The sequence below is a fragment of the Drosophila miranda genome, chromosome XL (assembly GCF_003369915.1).
Source record: "Drosophila miranda strain MSH22 chromosome XL, D.miranda_PacBio2.1, whole genome shotgun sequence".
In the NCBI taxonomy this organism is placed as follows: Eukaryota; Metazoa; Arthropoda; class Insecta; order Diptera; family Drosophilidae; genus Drosophila; species Drosophila miranda.
This window is the reverse complement of record NC_046673.1, coordinates 5,168,973-5,189,907: the sequence shown is the minus strand read 5'-3', so window position 1 is coordinate 5,189,907 and position 20,935 is coordinate 5,168,973. Positions and strand designations below refer to the sequence as shown.

The window sequence follows — 20,935 nt, the reverse complement described above, 5'->3', positions numbered from 1 at the left end:
AAAAGTCATTACTTTGACTGCAGCACTAAAAATTTGTCTTGTCAGAGAGGGGTGGGGGTGACAGTGGGGCTGTCGTCTGGTCGCTATTGTCGCATCCAAGTGCCATACACACACTCACACACACATAATACATAATGTGCCTTGCATAGACAACACGATGAGCTTGTTTCGCCTTCTCTTTCGATCCACTCCTCCCAGTGGATGTGTGGATGTGTGGGTGTGTGTGTGTAGTCTTGTGGGTATGGCACTTGAAATATTTAAACGATAAAGTACACCAAGTCACAATTTGTATGTGCGCGATGTCAGTGTGTGTGTCTGTGTTTGCTTGTGCCTAATAGAACCCAAGCGAGAAAGGCATCCAAACACCCGCACACACTCGCACACTCTGACAGGGGTCTATGCCTGGGCCTGCGCTGGCCATTAACTTGCTGCTGCCACATCTGCGAGGCGAGGCGAGATGGTTGAAGGTTTGGAAATTTGGTGGCAGCAGATGAATTTAATAGAGACGCCACCAGTACAAGACTTGCATTTCCCTCATAGTGTGTGTGTGTGTGTGTTGGTGTGTCGACCATTATGCGCCGCAACGCATACAACATTATTTTATTAAGTGAGACGAGGCCAACCAAGGGGGGGGGGGATAGGGCGAAACAATATGCGTTGCCGTCTCCATCGCAGTCATTACCCATTCCTCCAACGAGCGGAACGTGTCAGACAAAGTCCGCCAAACCACAGAATGGGGCGTGGAATAACGACAGAGGCTGGCACCGTTGAGATCACATTCTGCGGTTGCATGCCACAGCACCAAAGCAGACCAAAAGCGAGGCATCTGATGCGGTCTATCCTGCAAAAAGGCGATGATTCATCGCCCTTACCTCTCACTGTATTACCCTCTCCATCTCAATCAGTGGGAATGAACCAGAAACAGTACCAAACGATTGAGACACCAGAGTCATTTACATACGTACATTCATTTCGCACATGCATTTTACATATTTACTTACATACGTACATATGTACATATGTACCCACATAGGTATCAATGAATCTTCTTGAAGCCATCTTTCAATTAAATGAAGTTGTGTCCGTATGTGCATGGTAAGAACAAGATAAACAAACATACGTACATATTATAAGGCGATCCCCTAACCCTAACGTATCCCATAGTATCTTCAAGCGATACTCTACTATCCTTATCGATAGTCTTGTGCCGATGTCCGATGTCCATCGAGTTTTAGGTGCGATAACACAAACACTTCCACATCATTAAGTAGATTCATTTGTTCGTTTAGTTTCATAATTTCCCATCATCATCATCATCGTCAACCTCAACATCAATCTTCAATCCCCATTGACACGTCTGCTGCTGCTGTCCCTGCTCAGACATGGACCTGTCTGCACGTACAATTGACTGACGGAAGGACGGTCGGACGATCGGACGGACGGACTGGTTAACTGAGAGAGTGGGTGAACGAATGAACGAATGAACGAATGACTAAGATGTCTATCCATTATTTGTCCGTCTCCGGCTGTGTGGTTTATCCTTCACTGTTGTCTATCTCTGTGATGTCTGTGCGGATAAATTTCATTATCTGCAAACGCGCACATAAAATTTTGACATCAAATCAATTTCTGTAACAAACTCTGGCTGCCCTCCCCACCCCTCCCATCATGACACCCACGATTTTTAAGCTTGGATATTCGCTTTTCTCCTTCGAATATACGAGTATGTATGTATTTTGTTTTATTTTGAATGAATGTGCAAATAAAATTAAATTTAATAGCAAATTTTATGTGACAAATATTGCGCTTCACTTGACTGCCACACGCCCGCTCTTCCCCTCCACCACACCATATTTTCGCCACTCTAGCGCCACCCTTAGTCCCCACTCTGCGCACCCCTCGTAATTCCCTTCCAGACTTTCTTCCCTATGAGGCGCATAGCCAACTTTTATGGCCCTCAAATGGTCCGTTGGATCGGAGGGCGTCAGTTGACAACAAGCGATGTGCACCCTGCCTTTGCCCCTGCCCCTTCCGCTTCTGGGGGTCTAACTGCCGGCGTGCTGATAGCCAAATGGGATTTGGGGAATATGCCAGGACACGGACTCGGACTGGGGACCACGAATGGGAGATGTAAATGGAGTCGGGCCAGGAAATGGATCTAGAGCCGGAGCAGAGGCAGAAGCAGGACCAAGGCAAGGCCACTGCTGATGATGACGAACGGGAGTAGCTCGACGATTGGAAAGGGAATGATGAGAAGGCGGGGAGATAGAGGCAGAAAGAGGGAATGGGAACGAAATTGGGAGAGTGAAAAGGGGCGTGTGGATGCATTAAAGTGTCAAACTGAAGTTGCCCGACGGCGGATTTTCGAGGGCTTGGCCTTTGATTTTCTTTCATTGTTAGCTCTGTCAAATGTTCGTCCCACCCCAGCCAGTCTCCCACCCATTCTTTCACTCTCTCTTCCCAGGTTTTTTTTCGCCATCTGTAACTTTCTCCGGACAACATTTGCCAATGAAATGAAAAGAAAGAGAGAAGAGGTCAAGCAATGACCTGGGGGAATTATAGTCCGGCACTCCGGCTGATGAATGAATGAATGGTCTGTCTTTTCTCAGAGTTCGATTCATTGAGAAGATAACTGCTTGTAAATTCATTTTTTTCAAATTGAAGCTATTGAATAATTTGTGCAGATATATGGATGCATTTTCTTACAATAAATGAGTGCTAAATGAATGATCTCTGAGTCAATGTTAAAAGGTTGCTGAATACCTTGATCAAGACACTGCATGAAACTACCTTTTCTACTGCATTAGAATATTAACTCACGATCACTTATCTTCCCAATAAACCCTTTTCCATGACTGTACTGTGCCAAACGTTTCATTGGGGACTGGACTGTCCTAAAAGCGCGAATGCTAAATGATACAAACTTATTATGTTGAAAAGAAAATCCAAGGATGCGAAAGCTCTGCCAATTGAAAAATAATCCAATCGTGGAAGCCGGCAGAAAAGTGGAAAATGGAAAGTGGCAAGGGGCGAGCGGCAAGAGGCTGGATGGTGAAAGAGGGGTGGTGCGACGGGTCAACAGGAAGGAATGGAAAGAGGTCACAAAAAGCGCAGCCGAAAATGCAATATTGCGATTTTATAACACAAATTGCTTATAATCATCCAACAGCAGCGGCAGAAACTACAAGAACTGCACCACCAACAAACACACCAATATAAATACAGCTACACCAACAGACACACCAACAACTGCAAAAACATCAGGAGAGAGAGGATGGGAGGGAGAAGGAGGATCCGTCGAAGCAGCAAGAGCAGGAGCAGGAAGAGGAGTAACAGCAAGCGGAAAAAGCGGAAATGCACGTTGTAATGGCCTGGAAGTGGGCGGCTTATGGACAGGGTACTGGGAACAGCCATAAAGTGTGGCCAGAGGGAGCAATGCGGCAGAGAGGGAAGCAGCAGCAGCTGCTCCGGGTGCGGCTCCAGGTCCGGGCTCGGCTTCGTGCTCCGCTCCGCTCCACTCCCCTCCTACAGCACCACTCTGCATGGGAATGGCATAAAAATCATATTTCCGTTTTATTATTTGCTGTTAATGAAAATGCAAATAAAATTGGATTTTCCGTGCCGCACAAAAAGGCAGCAAAATTAAATGTTGTTGGTCTCGCTCCCGTTACGGCTTGCTGGGTGCTGGGTGCTGGGTGCTAGGTGCTGGATGTTGGATGTTAGATGTTGGTACTGCTCTGCTCCAAATGTATTTCCTGGCGCACATTTCAAATAAACATTTCGGTTTTTTTCTTGCCTGTGTATGTGTGTGTGTGTGTGAGTTTTCAGCATTTCAGTCCGAGTTTTCCCACACTCATATGCTGCTACTGTCGTCGTCAGACGACAGATGAAAAGCCAACAAAAAATAAGCGAAAAATCATTGGAAAAGCCAACGAAAATTTGCTTCCCCTCTGGACCCATGGGCGTGCGGGCGTGTGGGCGTGTGGCCGTGTGGGCGTGTGTGTTTAGATTTAATTGGGTCACGTAATTAGCAGCTTGTTTGCCGATGTTGATGCATATACTCGCAGAGGAATATGGGGGGACACGACCATATCTGCGCATCGCAAATTTGATTACCCAAAAGTGTGGCAGAGGCTGGAAAATTACGGGTTCATTGTTTGCTGATTGGGTGCGGGTGCGTGATCAATTAGGACTCAGGCGAGAGGTGAACCTGATCGGATTTTAAAATTGTGAAGACCTGAAATGAATAGACTGGATTCTGCAAATCGCAAATTCAATTACACGAAAGTGTAGCAGAGACTGGAAAATTAAGGGGAAAATTAATGCTTTTTGCTGGTTCCGCAATAAATTAAGAGTCATGCGAGTAGGTTCTACAAATCAATTGAGCTGGCTTAAGTGAGTATCAAACCATATCTATTTACTCCTAACAATCTATATCCAATTGTCAGAATGGCAATGCTGGAACAATTCAAGGAAATTTTCTTCCCCTTTATTGATGAGCCAATCAGGGGGAAGGGAGCCTTCGGTTTCTTTGATCAAACAGCACCTGCATTCCTATAGTTCATCTGATGGTCATTTTCCCCTTACGCATTTCAATCAGCCCTCATTTCCAGGACTCTGCTGCATCTCATCCTGGCATCAGGCAAAGCCCGTTCGAGGAAATTTATTCGCACTAAGCCTCCTCGAGGAGCTCCCTCGAGTGACTCCACTCGATGCTCATTGCTAATGACACCATCGATAATAATGCTGCTCTGTTCCCGCTACTCAACTCTGTGTCCCGCCCTCTCAGTGCCCGCTCCCCCACATCGCCTCTCCGTCCAGCATCTGCTTGCCATTTTCAATTTCCAGAAAAGCTTTGCCAAAGCAATTCGAGTGGAAAAGTCAAGTCAACTCGAGTCGAGTCGGTTCGAGTCGAGTCAAGCTTTATTCCCCGCGTATGCGTCGAATCAGGGCTCAGCTCTAGCCCAAATCAGAATCCTATTGCGGATTTTCGTACCAACGTGACTTCGTGGGGATGGTGGGGCGTGGGTAGAATGCCATTCGTGCCACTTAAATGAAATCAGCAACGAACTATTGAGCATCGAGGAAGCGGCAGCCACATCAGACACCTTCAGACCCAGCGCCAGCGCCAACCCCAGTGCATTTACAGAAACCACCCAGAAGCCACTCGAACAAATAATGCATGCGGCTGTGGAAACAACAACCTTAAGAACAAGAAGCTGAAGAGGATTCTGAGGACGAGGACGAGGATGAGGATGAAGCTGGAGCGAAGAATGAGGCTGGAGGCTGGAGGCTGGAGGCTGGATTCCTGGCAGGAGCTAAAGCGCAGGCTGAGGCTAAACTACAAGAAAAGTCGTTCAGGCTCAGTCAACAAAATGCCAAATTCAAGCACCTGCCACAATTCTAGCTCGGCACGTTGTCGCTTCCACTACTCCCCCGCTGCCCGCTTTCCGCTTCCCGCTACCCGCTGCCCACTCCACGCTCTGAGGCGTGGGCCTCTCCTCCACCTCTACACTTCGCTCTCTCTTTTCTGGTTTGGTTTTGGGAAGTTTTCCTTCTCGTACTCGTAAATGTTTGCCATACAAATGTATAAAACATTACCGCACGGCTCTGCCAAAGACGTGCAACATAAAATGGGAAGAGAGGCGTTTGGAAACCGGGAGGCAGATGAACTTTTTATATTCGTATTCGAGCAGTTTTGCCTGGCCCCCCAAATCCACATCCACCCACTGAACCACTGAACCTATCCCACTCTGCCGCCCCATCGCACCATCGTTGGCATCGCCCCATCGTTTGCATTGGTTGAGTTTCGTTGTCGTTGTGGGTGTGGGTGCCGTTGTTAGTGTAAACCCCTGTTCTCTTCAGGGCTGAGTGGGAGGTGAGAGTCGTGAGTGCCGTGAGTGTGCGGTCGTGTAGAATGGAGGAACTAGATCAGCCTGGAAAAAGAGCAGAGAGTGTGAGTGTGTGCATACACATGTACATATGTGCAGGATAAATTCATGCATACATACATATGTAAGACAAGAGATCTGCCCTGAACAAAAAAGATCTATCGATCTAGTTCAAGATAGTCCAGCCGATCCAGTCCAAAATATATTCGAAAAGAATATGACACACCGAACTTTCCTGAACATCCATCCCTTTGACTATTTTCTTTAGATTCTAATTTTGTTCTCCTTCACTTGCTTCTCTACCAGCGACAGTTTTATGCCTCCTTTCTTTTCATTTCATTTGGTTTCATTTGGTTTCATTTCGTTTCTTTTACGTTTGTCATTCATTCTGCTTCATTTACTCAATTGTGAGTCATCGTCATCATCATTATCAGAGCTGCCATCGTCAGAGTTTCCAAGGCGGCATAGGGCGGCATAGGATGGCCTAGGGTTGCCTGTTCGTTGAAGGGCTGTCACCTTGCGCCTGACGGCCGGATAAGAGTTGTTGACCCACGTTGGGCCTAGCATTGAATTCAGTTACCCCCCACCACAATCCCATATCTCACTCGATGCTGCTCGTGAAGGTGTTTTTCGCTTGAAGAGGAACGGAACCCACATACACACATTTACTATACTATACTAAATATATATATATATATGTATATATATATAGAGGAAGAATAGTTATATAGAGAAAAGGATAGAGAGAAAGGGAGAGAACATTCTCTTATGGGGCAGTGGCAACACTTAACCTTAATTCTGGCAACTCTGACACATCAACTGAGCCATACAGACAATGGTCACATTAGCCTAAGCGAATCGAGGGGTACGCCAGGGTATTGGTGGTGGTGGTGGTGGGTGGTGGGTGAAGGGTGATGGAGGGGTCAATCATTCAGTGGTGGAGAGGGAGGGGCAGTGTGGGGGTTTCGGTGGTTGGGTAGGCAATGCCTTTGTCAACGTTGAAATGAGCAAAATGCATAATCGAAAAAAATCATTGAAGCGTAAATGCTTTGTAACAGGATACGGCACTAGTAATGGGACGAGGGGTAGCCACGGTGCAGAGTGGATAGCAGACTGAGGTTATGGCAGGACAAACGTAAGCTTATACCGATGTCCATGTGGATCCAAGCCAACATGAAAGCCAAAGGAAACCAGCGGAACCCAAACGAAGCAAACCCGAGCGACGAGTTCGAAGCAGAGACAGACACAGACACAGATGTGGAAATGGAAATGGGACAAGGGGAAAGGGACCTGTGCCGCGAGGGGAAACGGGGAAAACTGTATGGAAGTTGGGGTCACTGCACAGCTACTCTACCTCTATCTGTCCCTGTCTCTGTGTTCCACTGTGGAGCGAATGAGTGATGGAGTGAGTGAGAGCTGCGATGGGACATCGACACCGATGCCACAACCAATGAACGAGTCATGGAGAGGCTTTGAGACAGAAAAATGACACAGGCTATGGAAGCCTCCAGCCCGGTATAGAGCAGGCGTAGCACCGAAAGATCTGTGATCTAGAGTGACCCACTCCAAGCGACAACTCTCCATCCAAGCAAAGCTTGCTCAACCCAATCGAATCGAGTCCAACGCAAGGGAGATCTTCAACTGCAGACACTGACGCGGATCGCGAAACGCGAATGACGAATAGAATACGATTCAATAATAGCTAAGCAATGACTGTGGAGCATTCGCTGCAGGAATGGCATATGCTCAGCGAGTAGTTGGGACTAAGCCGGCCACTAAGGAGCGCCGAGCAGGATGGGACTGCTGACCATCCAACCGAATCGAATCGAATCATCATATATGGCTATGCAGGGGCTAAGTAAGTAGTTGCCCGGATATTTTCCGATGATTAATTTAGAGGACGCTTAGGTACTAGTGGGCCACAGGATTCCCGATGCGGAAAATTAGTTTGGATCGAAATGCGAATTCCCCGAAAAGTTTGACCGTGGGTGGGACAGAAATTCCGCTTGGTGGCTGGATCGCATTCCCGGATGAATCATTTTCGCACAGAGGGTAACTCATGCACCCCCCCCGGACAGCTCTTCCCTTCTGTACTCCACCAGCAAAGCAGCGAACCAACTAATTCAGTTGACTTCGGTGCAGTTCGGTGAGTACCAGCCAGGCTCGAGCGGGGCGGGTGGTTCCAGTGGGAGTAAAGGAGGTTTCAGGACAGCTAAAGTTGGCCAACTGTTCCCGGTTCCCAGCCGACAATCAAATGGCCAACGACACCCTGCACCCTGTACCCTGTACCCTGCACATACCCTCTGCCCCTTGTCCCATGGCCCACCCATTCCTCATGAGTAGTGGAACTTTGTATGGGTTGTTTGGCAGCAACGATTGCGTGTTCCCCGCTGTGCCACGGTGGATACGGGGTACTGGCGGTGCTAGGGGTGCTGGGGGTGCAGGGTGCATCGAGTGTTTGGGGAGATGCTCGGGCATATTGCACATTGTGTGTCCACCCCAACCCCCATCCTGTCGTTATGTCGCTATGGCATGGATGAGTCAGCCATGAACGAACTTGAAGTCCTTCAAAAAAAAACGTTGTGGAAAAAGCTGAAAAAAATGCAAGTACAAGGAAAGCGGGGAGACGGAGCACATGAGAGGTGTGGAAGGGCAGAGAAAGGTAGGCAGGGGAAAGGGGCAAGCAAGGAGAAAGGGTAGACGAAGGGCAGAGAGAATGAGAGGGCGCGACCAAGTGTAAGCAACCACGCAAGCAACAGCACAACCACAAAACGATGACGGGCAGTGCTATGCGATGCGATGCGATGCGTGCCACTGATAACGGGGACGGTGATGGTGTCGCTAGCGGTAACTGCTGGCTAGAGGTGAGCAAGGAGCAAGGAGAGAACTGAGCATGGGGTTAAACATAGAGAGCCACCCGATGCCTGGAGCTGGAGCTGGACCCAGTCATAAACTGCAGGCAAAAGCAGAGCCAACAACAAACTACATACTGGCATGAATAGCGGCATTAAAGTATCAGCCAACAAAAGAGAAAGACACACACATATAGAAAGAGACGGCGGCGATGAAGCGGTGGGGTGAATGAAGGAAGGCACAACAAATTGCAGACTGCATACAAAGCACAAGCCCTGAAAGGAGTAAAAGAGGAGCAGAAAGCAGAAGCCGCAGCAAGAGGAGGAGAAGGAGGAGAAGGCGCCCCCATAAAGCAGCTTAACTGCTCCCCTGGCCAGGATTCGCATCCTTCAGAGCTCCATCTCTGGCTCCACCTTCTGCTCTCCTTTCTTTACATTACTTAAGCTTGAATGTATATGAATTTGATAAGGTCTTTGTCTCCCCACAAAACGCTCTAGTTCGGGCCGGTGCTGTCTGCTGTCTGCTGTCCGCTGTCCGTTGCCAAGGCAAATTGCTTTGAGTTATTTAAGAGAAAATACGGAGAATTGTTAAGGCCAGGCACGTCGTTGATTGTGGGTCGAGCAGTGCGAACAGACAGAAGTACCAGCAGGAGCAGGAGCTGGAGCAGGAACAGGGAGATGTCTCGACCCCGAGCTGAAATTGTTTTGAAATGATTTCAAAAAAGCATTTCAGTTTAAGCCAACAATATTCCGTTACGCATGTGTGTTTGTGTGCGTTCGTATCTGTGTGCCTGTCCAGGAATTGATGAATACGCAGCAGAAAAGAAAAAGGAAAAAGCAGTGGAAGCGGCAATAGAGAGTGCTATTCAAGTCGTAATCTGAGGAACTAGACGAAGGAAACCGCACAATTTGTGGATTATCCCTCAGAGCTTGGGGTCTATCCGAGCTGTTGCTGCTGAGTTTGGTAATAATTGAAAGCAATTGAATGGGAACGGCATAGGGACTGGTATCTGAGAAAGGGAATCAATTGATATTGAAGAAGGGACTGCTACCGGCCCCATCCTGGTCTGCATTCGATTTCCAGGATGATTCCTTTCTAATTGTGAGCAATTTGTGTCTCTTTACTGTTCGCTTAGAAAAACGAAGCCAAAAGGAAAATAGCTAAAACGATAGGGAAATTTATGGTGGCACCAAATCAAAATGCTTAACTGCCATCATTAGTTGGATGACGGACAGTGCACCTCCCGACAGTCGATGGCTGTGGGGCGGAAGGCTCTGCCCCTGCTCATATGCAAATTGGTTGGAGGGCAGCTGCTAGCTGCTGTCTGGGCCGTGGCAGCGTTGTGTAAGCTGATTTCGGCCAAAAAAGGCCATTTCAGAAGCGAGAACGAAAGGCGAAAAACGAAAAACGAAACAGACGACGAAAAGAAAACGGTTCAATTAAGCCAATATTTGCGCACACTCGCGCCTTCTGTCGACTGGTTAGTTTTGGCAAGAGCTGGTGGATGGCACCTCCCTCCGCACTCCACTTCTGCCACTTCTGCTACTTCTGCTGCTTCTGCTGCTTCTGCTGCTGGTGCGCTGCTAAGCGATGGCACATTTTTCAAAGCATACTTTGCGGCTGCTTTGCCCACGGCCACAACACAGGTCCCTGCTCGAGTGTTTGTGTATCTGTCTCCTTGTCTTCCACTGAGTGAGTGTGTGTATGTGCCTCTCTGTGCGTATTAGCGTATTTGTGTGTGTCTATATATGTGTGTGTCTGTGTGGTTGGGATTTGTGTTTCTGTTTCAGTTTCAGTTTCGGTTTCGGCGTACTCTTTCGTTGGCCGGGACCTGAACTGAGAGGGGGCTGAGAGTGGGTCCGGGACTGCGACTGGGACTGGGACTGGGACAAGAATGCTTTACTGGGTGACTCACCTGAACAGTGCCAATGGCCAGGACGACCACGGCGACGGCCCAGAGGCTCCGCAGCCACAAATTGCGTTGACGCAGAGCGGCGCACATTGTTCGCACTCTTTTCGGCCTTTGGCTCAACTCTGCTCGGCTCTGCTGTGCTGTGCTGTGCTGTGCTGTGCGGCTGTGTCGCCTTCTTTTGGTCTTTGTCTTTGTCGAACAGCTCCTCCTTCTCCAAGGGAATCCGGCTCCTCTGGCTGCAGATGCGGCTGTCTCTGAACGGATGTCTCGGGATGCTCGGGTTAATTGTACGAGTATTTGCTTTGGTGGCTTATTCGTTTAACACTATGCTGCAACTGCAGACCGAAGACGAGGCAACAGCGGCGGCAACAACAAGAAATTAAAAAAAAAACAACAACAGAAAAATTCATTAGCAAGCGAACGAATGAACAAAAAACCTTAACTTCTTTGTATCTTTCTTTTTGTATAGCTATTTTCTTGTGGGTTCTTTCTTTTGTCCCCTGTTTCGTGTGCTTTTCGTTTCGTTTCGTTTTTCGTTACGATTTGGCTCGGTCTCTGATTTCGATTTGTGGCGCTTAAGTTGTTTCACTGCTTGTGTCTCTGATTGCGTTTTCCTCCGCGTTGGCTTTCCTTTTGAGCTGCCCCAAAAGCTATGCAACGGAAAACGTCAACTGTGGAATCCGACTGCTCGTGTATGTGTCTACGTGTGTGTTTCGTCGTAGTATTTGATTGTAGAACGTAGTAGATGGAAACGCAGAGAGAGAGAATAATACTGATGGAGATAAAGAGAGAGAGAGAGCAAGTGAGTGCGCTAGGGCTCTCGCCTCTCCACTGCCACTGTATGTTCTGTTTTTGCGTGTGTGTGTGTGTGTGTCCCGTACTCGTTGGTTGTCTTGCGGCTGGGATTTTTTTAAAGAATCCCTGTAAAATTGCGTCGTACATCACCCACTAACTCAATGAATGGCATCTAGAACTACACAATTCCATTTTTTCACCCATTTGAAAATTTATTAAGTTATATAATTTCCCCCCTCCCCATTCTGTAATGGAGTCTCTCATGCTTCTCTGCCCCCAGCTCTTCGAAAATATCAGCTGCAGCCTGGCTCTGGTTTTGGCTAGCTCCATGTCGTATCGTTCGAATCGTTTCGTGTCTTTTCGTTTCATTCCGTTCCGTTACTTGGGCCAGCAGCTCCCACGCAAGACCGCAAATATTCACTCCCCCCTGCAACAGCCCTCGTCCACATGGGGGCTCTGCGCACGCACTTTCTTTCTCTCTCTCTTTCTTTTTAACTCTTCCACGCTCCCATCAGTCCTGCGCAGTGGGGACAATTCTCTCGGATTCAGCAGCAAAACGAAAGTTGCTTTTTTTCTCTGTCAAATTGGCACAACAAATCGAACTCGATCTAAGTTTTCTTTTTCGTTTCTTCGGTTTTTGTGAGAATTTCGTTATCACTCAGTTTCTCTGTTTATCTTCTCTTTTATTCTCTCCGCTTTGCACTCGCACTTTAACAACGACTTTATGAACAGCAAAAAAAAAGGATACAACAATTCTTTAGTTCCGACACAACAAGAACAACAACAAAACAGTTTGGTGGTAATTGAATTCTTCGCTTCTCTCTGTCTCTCTTTCTCCCTCTCGTTTCTCTCTCTTTCTCCCTCTCTCTGGGTAAGGGTTTGAGTGTCTTTCTCTCTCTCTCGGTAGCTCTCCGAGCCAGGCTGGTGAGAGCGGGAGCTTGGGAGCTGTGGACTGAGAGGCTCAGTCCCAGTCTCAGTTCCAATCCCAGTTGATGGCTTGGAGAGCTGGAGCTGTAAGTACCTTGCGCTGCGAACGCTCACAAACGACTGCGAGTGGCACCGACCACATGAGCAACTCGTCGCCTTCAGCGGGCGCCCAGTGGCTTCTGCTCCTTCGAACTCGATTCGACTCGTTGGCGCTGGGGCGCACGGCGCGTGCCCAGGATCGATATTAAGCGCGAAACTGGCACGGGGGTGGAATTGGGAATTGGCCTGTGCAATGTAACCTCGTGGATGTAACACCAGCCAGCGAGCGAAGCCCGAGAAGCAGCAGCAGGTGCTTGGCTGTTGTCGAAACCAGGGTGGTTAAACCGGTTAAAAATCGAACCGAATTCGCGTGGGTTTCCGTTTATAAGGAACGTTTCCGGGGAAACGCTGTTAAAGAGGGAATCCCACACACACACACAAAAAACACACGCAGTACAGCGTAGTAACGGCACTTTAAGGGATTCGAAAATGCCGCCATTTGGCTTCCCTGCCGACGCCATCTAGCTATTGGCTTCAATAAGTGGCGCCATCTATATGACACATGAGTTTATTTAGACACGCAACCATGCAGTTTCCTCTACATGTCAGAGAGTCAGCTGCTGCCATCTGCTGCTTGGGAGATGTACTAGAATTTTTAGTTCTTAAATTTTCCATTCAGTCGTACGTTTAAAAATTAATAATAATAAATATAATAATGAAAAAGAAAAATTGTGTCTGTAATCAGAATAACATTTGTATTAGGCGTTAATTTTTCAAGTTACTAAATCCAAAAACCTTTCCTGCATCTGATGTTCGTTACTGATGGCGTTACGTTACCAAATATTATTAGCCGAGATTGGGCCACTTTTCTGGGATATTTCTTTTAGATAGTAGATAGATAGTATCTTAGAGAGACTTTGGCAAAAAACTTGTATCAATAATAATCTTTCTTATGGAGATAAGAGTAAAGAAAAATATTTCAAATCGAATGAAATTGTATTTCAATCAGATAAATTGGTTAACTTTCAATATATTTAGACAATGGTATCGGGACAATACGATAAGGAAATCAGTTTTTATTGACCTTTAATGTTTTTTGGCATGGTAGACCGTTTTTATTTTCATTTCAACACTATTATTTTTCGTGTTTATTCACAGACAATACAACAAACAAATCACACATCAAAATGTGTCTTCATTCCTCGATCTGATCGATCCATCAAATATTTAGTACCTAGTATGTATCTATATAGCAAAATGCTTAGCAAGACGCAAAAACAAAGAGGTCTTAGGATTATGCTGTTGGGAAGGGGGGGGAAGTGCCACTAGGACTAGGAGTAGTTGTGCAGGAGGTATTCATAGGAGTACTCGAAGACGAGAAGGAGAATGGCACCGCCGGGTCCCAGGCGCATGATCTTCGGCACGAGACCCTTGTAGAGGGCTCGGAAGCCCTCCTCCCGGTAGACGGTGGCCATGGAGCTGAGGGTGCCGCGGTATTTGATCTGACCGGGCACTGGCTGTGGTCCCTGGATGCGCGACTTGGCCACGTCGAAGGGGATGTTCACGAAGCAGGCCAGCGTGCCGGCCGTGAAGCCTATGGCCACCTTGCGCAGGAACTCCAGAGTCTTGTCATTGTTCTCGGGCACCACGTTCTTCACGCTGTGGTAGAACCCGAAGTAAACCATGTTGAACACTCCGTTGCGGCCCATGGTCGCGGTCACGCCCTTGTTGAGGCCATTCAGCCCGAGACCGTCGCGCTGAACAATCCCACGCGCCACCTGGAACGTGCTGAGCATCTTCTTCTGGCGATCCGCCTGCTGGGCAACCTTCACCACCTCGAACGGGTTGACGGCGATGGCCTCGAGGGTGCCCGCGGTCAAGCCCGCCAGCGAGTAGGTGAGCGGAGTGGGTGTCGGAGATCCGAACTGGAACAACGGCTTCGTCTGCTCGAACACCAGAAACTTGATGGCGCGCTTCGGGGTCTCCGCCAGGATCGGTGGCATGATGCCCTTCCAGTACGAGCTGATTCCCTCCTGTCGATACATCTTTGAGAAGCAGTCGAAGACGCCATTGTAGTGTACCTGAAAGATAGATGATGAGATGGTTAGGCTGCTGTCGCTCTTTCTCTTAATAGATATAGAAAGATATGGGATGGTGCAAAGATCTGTCGATATTCTCTCTTGATCTGTTGATATATACTCTCAGCTCTTTGCCCACGGCACGCAAGGCTGCCACAGACTGGACAACTTTAGGAAAACCGAGTGCATTGTCCCACATTTCTTCTGTGCTTATTTCCCCCTTCTGTGTGACACTCTCAGTCTTTTTCTTTTGCATTTGCTTGCATCCATAAATTTATTTAATCTTCTTCTACTACGAATATATGTACATATGTACGTACATATATGATGCAGGGGAAAATAAAATTCCGTCTCGAAATAAAGATATTGCTTTGTTTCGCCGGGACGACTAGAGCAGAGCTTTTCCACACTCGATCCTCACTGCAGTCGGGATTCTGCATATCCCTTATAGCCCCTATATCTATCCTTGCTCCATATTTAACTTTCACTTGCCACAAAATCTTCTACTCAACCAAAAAATTATCAGCTTAATGGTTTTTACGAGGTAACCCAAAGATGTAGAAAACATTCTCATAATAACTCCGATTAGATAGCAGTGTGGGTTTGCTAGCAATTCAACATAACACATTTCCATCCCCAAACTTTGAGTCTGTTATCATGGGTTCTAAGGAACACGCTTGCAGTGCTGGACAGACGAGATTACGCCTACAGCCCTACCGGAATCGAAAGTTTTTAGTTTTCCATTTCGATTGTTGGGGCCCTGTGCTCAGTCAGAGGGCCGGACTCGGCGTGTCTGGCATGGGCGTGGGGTCGGGTCTGACGCGGCTGATAAGACGCGCGACACGACTTTCGGCTGTGGTCGTTCCGTTCTGTTCGGAGCAGTTCTTGGGGCTGATAAATATGGATTGCCCATCGACGGAATGTCAACCCGGAAAGAGAGAGAAACAGAGCGAGAGAGAGAGCAAGAGAGCATAACTATTTGTGGATAATTTTGGAAAGTCTAGACTTGTCTGGCGAGTGGTTCGTGGTGGGTGGGGCGTGACCTTGCTGTGCCCTTTTCCAAACGCCAGCTGTGAAAACAGCTGGCACTGGCGGATACCAGTACCAAAGTACTTACCTCAGTGACGGCAGTGGCGGCACTGACGGCACTGACGGCCGGTGTTGCCTGGATCTGTATGCGCGTCTTGACCACGTCCAGTGGCTGCATGATGCAGACCTCCAGGAAGCCGGCCGATCCGCCGGCCAGCACCTGGAAGGCGGCACGCTTCGCTGCCGATATTTCATGTGTCTGCACGCCCTGAGAAGTCATCTTTTGCTTTCAGTTCTGCTCAGTTCTTTATTGATACGAACGAATTTTTCAAACTTCGAATTTCAAGTGGCTTGGGTTCAGTGGGTCAGTGCTCACTTTGTTATCCGATTGCAAGTGTCGGCGACAGGCAGTAGTACAAAAGCAGTACTCACAGCCAGAAGAACAATCGGGAAAAAAGTAAATAATATTAACTAAATGATACGTGGAACGCTCTGGGGCCGCCGCACGCTTCGAGAACGCAATTCGCACTGCGCGCGGCGCCGAAGCAGCTGCCGGACCCGAACCGTAGGTCGCGGCAGAGGCCGAGCCCCGTCCGAGCAGAGGAATTCGGTAAATCCAACAGGGGTTTGGTGGTTCAAGGGGGTGGCGAGGTGTGCTGGAACGGGGTCGGGGCTAAGCTTTCGCCGGAGAACTGAGAACTGAGAACAGAGAACCGGTAGTGGCATGTGCTGGAAGTGCTCGCCGGGTGGGCTGTCGCTAATTGAATTTGTCGATTCGATCGTGCGAAAAGCTCTTCTGTTGCCTTAGATTCTGATAATGGTTCTCTCAGATCGCTGAAAAAGCTCCAAAGATCTATCTGAAAGATACACAGAGAGCAAGCTCTTTTTTGGACAGTGGCTGGTGTGGGAGGGACTGGGCGCAGGGAACTGTCAATGGAAAATTTTGATGAGCCTGAGGGAGCTTCTGCAAAGCTTAGAAAACCCGTACAAGTGACTGACTATCTAGCTGTCTCTCTTATGATAAAGAGATTAGGAAATCGATGTACGAGTGGAATATACTAGATAAATAAAAATACAATTAGGTTATCTGTAAAATAGCTGAAGCACGAACGAGCATGAACGACATTTAACGAGTGAGTGGCTGCAGGTCCGATTTGGGTGAAAAGATAAGATAGAGGAAGGATAGCAGCTAATTATGTAGGGATATATATAGATAGATAGATAGATAGATTGATACATAGATAGATAGATAGATCGATAGATAGATAAAAAGATTGATTGATTGATTGTCTAATATTATGTTAAATGAAGCGACAAACCAGACATTCAAAATGCCCTCTATCCATTCGCTTATGGCATTCATCCTTCTCTCCTCTTGAAGATAATTTCTTTTGATTTGAACGAGTAATCGTGTGTCCGTCTTTCGTTATCAGATGTCACATGCCAAAGATCTCCTTAGAACCAAAGTGGTATCTAAAGAGCCGTCAAACAGGCTTAACATTTCTTAAAGAAACGTTTCCATTTAGCCACTAGCTGCTTCTTCACCTACGGATAAGAATCTCTACACCTGAGCACCGGAACAGACCAGACCAGCCCGGGCAATATTGCATCCATTAGATAGCTTATCTGTGCATCGCATTAACGATGTTCCTCACCCATGTAAATACCCGTAAGCTCAGAGACGAACAGATATACAGAGAGAGAAAGAGAAAGGGAGAAAGGTAGAAACAATGAACAAACAAATCGTTTGACATTTTCCACATCTGTCAGAGCGCAAGTGTAGCCAGAGCGTGGTTGTATCTTTGGATGGAAGATGTATCTGCATCTGGTCATCTACTCATCTGTTGATCTAGCTGGGGCTCTTGATTGGTTTATTGTTCATAGCTCACTGCAGGCCGGACATCAATCAGAGAGATCGGCCATGGAGCCACGAGATACTCGTCTCGTCGATTGAGGACAACTTTCATTTACATAAAATGCATTCTATACCAAATTGATAGAACAAATTGTTGGTGTCAAAAATGCTCCCACCCTTTCGGCCTTTCTGCCTTTCGGCAAGATGGAGAACCTTTCAGACTATTCCTATGATTTAGATGCCTTTCTTTTGGCTCCCCCAACTCTGCATCTGCATCTCTGTCCATCCATCAGGGTTTGTATGTATGTGTGTGTTTTATGATTGTCCAAATATTTCTGGCTGTTAATTATAGGCACGAGTTGGCGTGACTGATAAATACATAGATATATACGTATAGATGAACAGATACGAGTAGATGTGGATGTGGATGCATGGATGTGTGGAATTTAAGATATTTACTTCAACTGCAGAACCGAACCTCAAATCAAGCCAAGCGTTTAGGGGCTCTCAACTGGGACTGCGACTGACACTAGAACAGAGGATGAGGCTGAGGCTGAGACTGAGGCAAGAGAGTCTCCGAATCGAAAGTCTCCGACACTTCGGGAATTTAAAACGCATTAGAAGCCATTAAAAGCGAATTAATCCAGGGAGCTCTCCGCACGGAGTGACCTGAGCTGAGCAGGAACTGCCCAGTCCCTGGCCTAATAATCTTGTCAAGTCACGCCATCAATTGAGTCCAGCTGGGCGATCCTCAACGGCAGCTAGCTATCCAACAAGAATAAAACAATAAAAGGCAAGGGCATGAATGGATCGAACTCTGAATGGATCGGACACCGATTGAGGCTGGGAAATTCATTTCGCTTGGGCAATTTCTCGTCTTTCCCTTGATCTCGACTGGAGATGCACAGAGCACAGAATCCCTGCCACGAAAATGAATTTTCTCATTCTGTAATTAGCCCGAGTTTTACAAGCGCTACATGTGGCATGCACCATGCAAGCGCCGATTGATCGATCAAAGCCGCGATACAGGCTAATAAATCATTTTTCCATTTTCCATTTCCCAGTGTACGTACATATACTAGTGAGTACCGTACCCATCTTCCCATTGGCCCATAGGCCCATGGGCAGTTCCAAAGTGAGAACTCACGATCGCCCGGGGCCGTCTGTCCGCCGCGGCGGTTCGTCTGTCTGTCAAAGGCTATTAACCCCATTTTTGGGTAGAACGTTCCACTTGTTCCACACTTGCGCGGCTCCCAGCTCGGGCCCTGAGAAACAAGTTGCCCCAAAGGCCAAGGCAGAAACCAGAGCGCAAAACGAAACCCAGAGAGGGGATAGGTTGAAGGTTGTTTAGAACCGCTGATCATCAAAGAATCCCCCAGAATTTCACTTCCAAAGGAGAGTGGGGGAACCATCGCAGGCATCAGTTAAGAGTGTTTTGATTAATCTCAGTTTTGACAGCTGTCCAGGCGATGATTCGGAACGAGATGGAGATGGAGATAGAGATAAAGCTGGCAGCTGTACGACTACTTACAGACAGAAGCCTCTAATCTATTCTAAGGGGATCCTAGAAAAGCAACAGATCCTTTTAGAACCGTTCGAATTGGTGCAGATATTGAGGCACCTTCTACCCAGTTCGGAGTGGGTTGAGACTTGACCCACTGTGTTACCCACCTGGCAACTGGCTCATGACCCACTCCGAGCCCAGAACGAGTTGTGCGATTTTCGCCCAAAACGAAAGTAAGTTACGGCATAGTCCAACCGGAACTCAAAATGAACCCAAACCCCAATCCAAGCCTAGCCCAGCCCAACGTGGACCGTATAAAGCCATGGGCTTACTGTCCCTCGTTGACCATTCACATGGAGGCGATTGCCACTTGGACACTGGCCCTGCTGCGGCTAATGCAGCTGCTTAACTGGAGCACTGCCTTGGGACCCTACGCCCTAGGGGCAGAGCAGCGCCCGCTCTGGATACTCGAGGATGGGCTGGCGAAGAGGCAACGAGAAGAGCGCGCGGAGGGGGACTATGCGACCACAACTAGAAAGCCCGTAGGATGGCGGCGACATACTCAGGAGCCGGGCTCCATTACCTTCCTGGTGCGTCACGAGGAGCGTCCCGTTGCAACTCGTGTTGCTGCTGCCTCGCTGCCCCAGCGACGGTTCATGATGCCGCAGCGCCTGCAGCTGCCACACCAGTATGTACAGCAGCGCAGAGCGAGTCCGAGCAGGACCCGAAGCCTCCGCAGGCTGAGCCATCAGCGCCGGCACCTGCCCGTCTTCGACAACGGGCCGGGGGACAATGCCCTGGCCGGGGCAGAGCATCCCATCTTCGTTTACAATGGGACCAGGGGCGAAATGATCCTAAACACTATGCTGAGTGGCCAGCGCTATCCAATGCAGGAGCCGGTTCCCGGCCAGGTGCTCTACCCCCCCTCGACGCCCATGTTCCGGCCCAAACCAATCGTAGAGCGGTTCCGGATGCCCGGCCAGCGCCAGCTGCTTAACCTCACCCTCATTCCTTTCTACGCACACGAGGCCATCACCACCTCCAGCAGCACCAGCAGCACAACCACGGAGCTGCCACCTACCACACCATTGCCCACGTCCTATGAGACGCAGCTGCCGCGAAGCCAAAAGAAACGGAAGCGGAAAAAGGCAAAGCAGTACAACGCCTTCCACTCGCCCCAGGAGGTAGTCCAATGGCAGTCGGTGCTCCGGCGATCCACTGGAGACAACCACCGCCACTACTCAGGCTCCGATGCGGAGCAGCAGCTGGAAGAGGAGGAAGAGCCCCAGGAGGAGGAAACACAGGTGCAGAACTGGCTGACAGAGGATGATCCGCCCGAGGCTGTGGAAGAGATCGAGCAGCAGGAAATATCCACCTCAACCAGCGTCAGTCCCTTCCAGATCGTGTATTTCGATGAGAGCCTGGAGCGACCCGAATCTGACGCGCTGGACAGCACCACTATCTCCCCCCCGCAGCGACTGAGCTCCCGATATGCCCTGAAGCGGGAATACTATGCCTTTCCAGTCTACACGCTGGGCAAGCTCCTCCAGCCGCAGCACCAGTCCCAGTCCCAGCTTCAGATTGAGTCCCAGGTGGAGGAGAAGCAGGAGAAGATCGAACGATCAGCGAGGAGCTCCTTTGAGCAGGCCCCCAGCACTTGGTTCATCCTGAACTCGCGGTAAGTCTTGAAAGGGTCTGGGGCCAACGCACTCCCCAACGATCTCAATCTGCTCTTTGATCTTCAGGTACAAGGGACCTCATCACCGATGGCCGGGAATGGGAACGGACAACCATACCAAGTACTACACATCCAAGTACATACAGAGTGCATTCAGACCACGAAGATAGTGTATAGTGTTTTAAATGTAGCAAATAAAGACTGTACAAATTCACGTGGAAGTGATATACTCGTAGAAGAGTGGAAGGAGTCCGACTTAGATCAAAGATGTCATTGTGTGGACTCCCTGAAACCCATGAGAATTATGACAATGATTCAGATGATCATTAACGCCTCTCCAAAATACACATTTTAGACCAGAGAAAGATCTCCCC

At 48.4% G+C, this 20,935-nt stretch overlaps 3 protein-coding genes across 11 annotated transcripts in view; 1 reads left to right on the top strand and 2 right to left on the bottom strand.

Moving 5' to 3' along the window:
• LOC108164903 (amyloid-beta-like protein) overlaps positions 1-12,558 on the bottom strand; it is a 52,111-nt gene extending 39,553 nt beyond the window's left edge. For 8 of the 9 annotated variants that reach the window (XM_017300871.2, XM_017300876.2, XM_017300875.2 and 5 more), the window contains exons 1-2: positions 12,473-12,558; positions 10,660-10,991 (exon numbers count right to left, since the gene is read on the bottom strand). In XM_017300871.2, coding sequence (XP_017156360.1) covers positions 10,660-10,746 — 87 coding nt within the window. In that variant the 5' untranslated portion in view covers positions 10,747-10,991; positions 12,473-12,558. Of the gene's footprint in view, positions 1-10,659; positions 10,992-11,196; positions 11,307-12,472 lie in introns of those variants that run through there. The other variant, XM_017300872.2, reaches the window with a different exon arrangement.
• A 944-nt stretch (positions 12,559-13,502) lies between these two features.
• LOC108165064 (mitochondrial 2-oxodicarboxylate carrier) lies at positions 13,503-16,073 on the bottom strand. Its single transcript, XM_017301112.2, has 2 exons — positions 15,613-16,073; positions 13,503-14,498 (listed from the first exon to the last, which is right to left on the bottom strand). The coding sequence occupies exons 1-2, from the start codon at positions 15,802-15,804 to the stop codon at positions 13,749-13,751; spliced, it is 942 nt and encodes a 313-aa protein (XP_017156601.1). The 5' UTR covers positions 15,805-16,073; the 3' UTR covers positions 13,503-13,748.
• Positions 16,074-19,149: 3,076 nt separating this feature from the next.
• On the top strand, positions 19,150-20,731 carry LOC108161692. The gene is made up of 2 exons (XM_017296407.1): positions 19,150-20,561; positions 20,629-20,731. The coding sequence occupies exons 1-2, from the start codon at positions 19,150-19,152 to the stop codon at positions 20,729-20,731; spliced, it is 1,515 nt and encodes a 504-aa protein (XP_017151896.1).
• The last annotated feature ends 204 nt before the right edge of the window (positions 20,732-20,935 follow it).

What these genes read in the sequence shown, in the direction of transcription:
- LOC108165064 (XM_017301112.2), bottom strand. Translation starts at nt 15,804, where the DNA reads ATGACTTCTCAGGGCGTGCAGACACATGAAATATCGGCAGCGAAGCGT. An exon ending in CCGCCACTGCCGTCACTGAG is followed by an intron (nt 14,499 to 15,612) that starts GTAAGTACTTTG and finishes TCTATCTTTCAG; the next exon opens with GTACACTACAATGGCGTCTT.
- LOC108161692 (XM_017296407.1), top strand. Translation starts at nt 19,150, where the DNA reads ATGAACCCAAACCCCAATCCAAGCCTAGCCCAGCCCAACGTGGACCGT. An exon ending in TGGTTCATCCTGAACTCGCG is followed by an intron (nt 20,562 to 20,628) that starts GTAAGTCTTGAA and finishes TTTGATCTTCAG; the next exon opens with GTACAAGGGACCTCATCACC.